Below are 5,640 nucleotides of genomic sequence, written 5' to 3'. Positions count from 1 at the left end.
GCCGGTTTGAGATATTTGTATTTGTGGTGGCGAATTCTTTGGAAGAAGGCCTGTAGAACTTGTGGGATTCATCTGGACTGGACAGGAGTCATATTCAGCCCACTTTAGATGAAAAAAGTACTATACAGCATGGCCCCTAGAATTCCAACAAAGAATCCAGCTTTGAAAAGATCCCGACAATTTTATTTTGCTATGATGTTTAGGCAAGTTGGATAAGAGATGTGAGATAATTTTTATAGAGTGTACTTGTTGGAGCAAATTTCTCACAATTCGCTCACTTGCTTGGCAAGATAAATTATATAAAAACTTTCTTACATTTATTGCTAAATTATCAAAATAAAACCATGCTCACATAGCAACAATTCTAAAGCCTAGTTCAATTGTTGTTTGATTAGGGGAAGAGAAAAACCCAGGGGTGAGTGTGAGATTACATAAACGAAAATCATTTACAAATTATAATGCTATATACTATAACATTTTTATTCTATAACTATCGCGCAATGCTGACGTGGTAGTCACAACTAATTTCAGGTTTTTATTTTTATTTTTTATTTTTTTATATATATACAACAAGAATTAATCTAAAGGTTGGTTTCATCTTATCAGTATAAAATAATTATGAGATAAAAATGTAATTTTTAGCGTTACTCCTTACTATAATACAAGACTTCAAGCCTCAACTCAATACCCAAAAGCAATGTTGGCGTCTTCTTATAGTACTCTTTATCATTTGCAGTTCAACCCATTGGAGGAATTAATGAATTTTAGGTAAAGAAGGGCTTGGTTTTATTGTGTAGCTGGAAGCAAAGAGGATTTGTAATACATTATTTAAAAAGGTGAGGAAGAAAATAAAAAACATGCATGAATAATATTTTTCCACTGAAAATTTCAGGGATAAAAGATGCAATTGGTAAAGGGCTACAATCAAAGTTGCCTTCTCTATTTCCTTAATACAGATCGAGCTACTACTACTGTCTACTGCAGAAACATAGATAGCTTTAGGGTCTTCTTTATGAAACCATGGGTAGATCTAGAGCTTTATTGGTTGATGAGAGAACACTATTGATAGTTAGATATTATTGAGACATTTCCTTGAGAATACCAACAACCTGTCAACCATCATTATCCAAACAATTTCATAAGAATACCAACAACCCATCAATCCTTTTTTTTTCTAAAAACACTAAAATTTCTTAACCAAAACGAAAGGGAATTGCTTAGGGCACTGCAAACTTGTATTACAACTTTTTACAAAATTATATAATAGTACACATTTTATGGAAATGATTGTCATGTGAAAGTCTATATTTTAGTAGCTAACCTGGTAAGTGTCACGTGACAGTTTATATTTTAGAGGATGACGTGATAAGTGTCACGTGAACTATCACATCAGTTTGTAAGGAACTTGTAATAAAGATGTAATACCTCTAGAGTCCAGAGTTAAAATTGCATTTATCTTAGGCCTCAAAAGAAATAAGAAAGCATGGGCCTCAAAGAAATAAGAAAAGAATTTGGAAGATGCCAAAATTATATGCCATGCACTATGATCATATTGGGCATATTCTTTATTGGTTGGCTAATCTGCTGGAGTATAACTTTGGAATGTGATTACTGCAGTTTCTGGTTATGTTGCCCTTATGGGCAATATTCATATAGAACCTATGCATTAATCTTGGAAGCTTTTCAATGTTAAAAATAATGATATATATAATATTGAGGAAAAACTAGACAAAGGATGGTGTGCAGAAAGGGAGAAAATAAAGAATAGGTATAAATACTTAAAGATAAAAGAGAGATGAAACATGGGGTGTGGTGCAGCTAGAATTATCACATGAAGTCCAGCGTGGGATATACAGAAAAAGTACTTTGGCTTCTTGTTATAGAAAATCCACCTTCTTCCCCTTGCCAATCTTGGAACTGAATCTCTTTTTGCTTTGAAATGACCCTCAGCACTAACACCCACTGCCTTAGGCATTTTTGGTGGAGTTCTTCCTTTATGCCCTGAGCATTGAAAGAATCTCTGAAAACAGCAAATTTCTTTTGTGTACATGTAATTTGGGAAAGTTCTATGACTTCTCTTCAACAATTTCTACTTTATAACCTTAAATGCAAAAGATGATTTTCCTTTAGGAGACTATGAATGTTCATGAAGAATCCCCGCAAGTTTTCCACTTCTCTCTTTTATATATGTTTTAGAAAAAGAGCAGAAGTGACAACTTTAAAAGCAAAGGACCCACGTTGCAAATTTATAAGGGTGGTTGGAGCACTCATATATGGTGGAGTCATTAACACCCATCTATCACATTGATTCATTTCATATATATCGCCCTAGCGTGTTTTAAGTATAATTTTATGTCCGCCATTAACAAAATAAAATAAAAAGTTACTTAAAATTTGTTATGTAAATTGATATAAAATGGGTGTAAAAGGTAACATTACTTCTCATTGGCTTATGTATTTTAAAGTTATATGTAAAATGGCTAATCAAAAGTAAAATAAAAAATATATATATTTAAGTGATATAGAGAAATTAGAAAGAAAAAGGAAAGAAAAAAAAAAGTGACATAGAGAACTAATAGATAATTATATGTAGAGTGGATTTGAAAAGTCATTAATTAAATAAAAAAACTTTTAATAAACAATTTTCAGAAAAAAAAAAAAAAAATCCTTTGTGAAAGTAACACATACTCTCCACCCATTTATAACATATATATATATGACAAATAACATGTTGATCATATATATATATATATATATATATATATATATATATCTTTTAAATATGACAAATAACATGTTGATCCACAGTTATTTTGCGACTGTTTTGCCCGCATAAATGTCAACAAATTATATATTATCATTTGAAATATTGGTGATAAATGACAGTATGTCATGTCAACTTTTTTCAAACTATTTCTATTGTTTCTGAGACATATATTGTACCTGATACATGGATTTAACCTGTTATCAAATTATTTCTTAAAATTTAAAATTGTTCAAATCAAATCTTTAAGTATGTTTCTATCAAATTACTAGCTCCTTTAATTTGTACACATGTTGTTAGATTTTATAACAAAAATTGTGACATGCAAACGTAAGATCAAGTCAAACCCAATAAAATAGCTTCATACAAGTGTTACCTTAATTTGACATATATATATATATAAAAGAAGAGAACAAGGAGGGAGGTGACCCTCCACCAACACGGGAAATGGTGGGGCGGCTACCTACAAGCCCACAGAGGGTGTGAATGGATCGCCCCACCCTCTAATAGTGGAAGGAAGTTGAGTCATTCCATCATCTCTTCTACCTGCTGGCGATGAGTATGCATGGGTCAAGAGACACAAGTCACTTACGATCTTACATTATTGAGGGAATGGGTAGGTCACCCCACCCACCCAAGCTTACTGACGACATGCATGGGTGGGTCGTGATCCACTCCCTTTACTATTGGGTGGTGGAGCGATTTCTACCTCGCTCTACCATTGATAGGTGGGTCATCCACCTACGCTCTCTCTATCAGTAGGGTGGGTCACTCCACCCTCCACTAGTTGATAAAGCGGGCAATGGGGGTTGATCCCGCCACATTTCTCTATTGGGACCATCCTAGCCACGGCTACTGATGAAGGGTGTGGGTCACAACCTATCCATACCCATTGATGAAGGGCATGGGTGGGTCACCCCACAAATGCATGTGTCAAAGTTGAAATTGCACATTTCTATATGTGGAGTTAGTTTATTAGATCTTGTGTTTTCTAATACATAAGTGTCATTAAAAACAATCCTCCTTATGATAGATTTACGGAGGGAGCGATTTGATAACATACTTTAAAAGAGTAATTTGATCCATTTTAAACCTGATGAACCAATTTAATAAAATATTAAATTAAGCCTAAGAGAGATCTCTACAATATCTTTCTCTGCCTTCGACAAAAGAAGAACATCTATGTATTTAATGAGAACTTATTGGCTAGGATCAGTACTACAACCACCGAAGAACCAATTCCTAGGGACCCAACATGAGATGATGAGGGGGGGCCAGATTCACATACCCATTAGATTTTATAGACGGCAAACCACTAAGTTCTTGATGTGTCACACGAGAGAGAGAGAGAGAGAGAGAGAGAGAGAGAGAGAGAGAGATCTAGAGAGAGGTACGAAGAACATAGCCTAGTAACCTTTTTTAAGATGTCCCATATTTATTCTATTCTTGTATACATAATCTGAAGCCACATTGGATCTGAAATATGAATTGCATGCTACTTTAAACTAGTATATATAGGCTGCTTCCTACATCCATGCCCAATAACAAACTCTATCTCCAGAGTTATCTTATACAATCTCAGGGGGCTTCTTCACCTTCTCGATCTCCGGCCGTTTCTGATCCCTCCTCCAATGGCAAGAACTTCAGAACCTCTGATTGTCGGGAGAGTGATAGGAGATGTTCTTGATTCTTTCACACCAACCATAAAAATGTCTGTCACTTTCAACAACAAGCAAGTCTGCAACGGGCATGAGCTCTATCCTTCCTCAGTAACCACCAAACCTAGGGTTGAGATTCAAGGAGCTGACATGAGATCTTTTTTCACTCTGGTTTATATTCCTAATTTCCTTCTCTTTTCTCTTTCATACTTCAAATCTTTCTTTACATCTCTATTATTAGACGTCTAGTCTTTCTTGATATTAATTATTTGTATTGCAGCTCATGACTGACCCAGATGTTCCTGGCCCTAGTGATCCTTATTTAAGGGAGCACCTGCACTGGTACACATCTTTGTTTATATATATTTGCTATAATTAAGATTACTAGTTCTAGAATTCAAAGCAAAAAAAAAAAAAAAAAATCAAACTTTTTGCAAGATATATAATTATAAGCTAAAGTATGCATGAGAGAGAACTAACAGTTTGAACATGTTACAGGATAGTCACAGACATCCCGGGCACAACAGATGCCACATTTGGTATGTTCACTCTATTTCCGAATACACAAAAAAAGAAAGAGTTAGAGAGATCGATAGGGCACTGATGTATAAGTTTCCTCTTTTGGTGGGTTTTGTAGGAAGGGAGGTTGTGAGCTATGAGATTCCAAGGCCAAATATAGGGATCCACAGGTTTGTGTTTGTTCTGTTCAAGCAGAAACGAAGGCAATCAGTGAACCCACCTTCTTCCAGGGATCACTTCAGCACCCGAAGTTTCACAGCCGAAAACGATCTCGGCCTCCCAGTTGCTGCTGTTTATTTCAATGCACAGAGAGAAACAGCTGCAAGAAGACGCTAATAATTAAGTGAAGCCCCCAAAAAAACTCCATGTTATTAGTGCAATCTATTAGAATAAAAAAGTGGAGCTCTGATCATCAGCTTTATATATAAGGCTTTGTTCATGTGTTAATTATATATAATTAGATCTCTTTGCTTTCCATTAAAAGCTGATGAATTTGTGATGGCTGTCTAAATTAACTTAATAATTAGTATCATATATCATATATGTGTATGCTTGGGAAAAATCAAGGGGCCGGCGAGTTGTTATATTTTCAATAGGAGAATCATAATGAGGCCACGTGGACCAACCAAATTTGCAAGGCTGTCCAAGCTTTTTGACTCATGCCAGTTTAGGGTTTTGGCTTCATTAGTGTTGTATAAA

The 5,640-nt window shown here is 35.0% G+C and overlaps 1 protein-coding gene across 1 annotated transcript; it reads left to right on the top strand.

Moving 5' to 3' along the window:
• The first annotated feature begins 4,200 nt into the window (after positions 1 to 4,200).
• Positions 4,201 to 5,354, top strand: LOC132192112 (protein TERMINAL FLOWER 1-like). The gene is made up of 4 exons (XM_059607329.1): positions 4,201 to 4,593; positions 4,703 to 4,764; positions 4,921 to 4,961; positions 5,060 to 5,354. The coding sequence occupies exons 1-4, from the start codon at positions 4,396 to 4,398 to the stop codon at positions 5,275 to 5,277; spliced, it is 519 nt and encodes a 172-aa protein (XP_059463312.1). The 5' UTR covers positions 4,201 to 4,395; the 3' UTR covers positions 5,278 to 5,354.
• Positions 5,355 to 5,640: the final 286 nt, after the last annotated feature.

This window comes from Corylus avellana, chromosome 10 (assembly GCF_965113065.1).
Source record: "Corylus avellana chromosome 10, dhCorAvel1.hap1.2, whole genome shotgun sequence".
Taxonomy (NCBI): Eukaryota; Viridiplantae; Streptophyta; class Magnoliopsida; order Fagales; family Betulaceae; genus Corylus; species Corylus avellana.
Note: the sequence above shows the minus strand (reverse complement) of the source record. Positions and strands in the feature narration are given on the sequence as shown.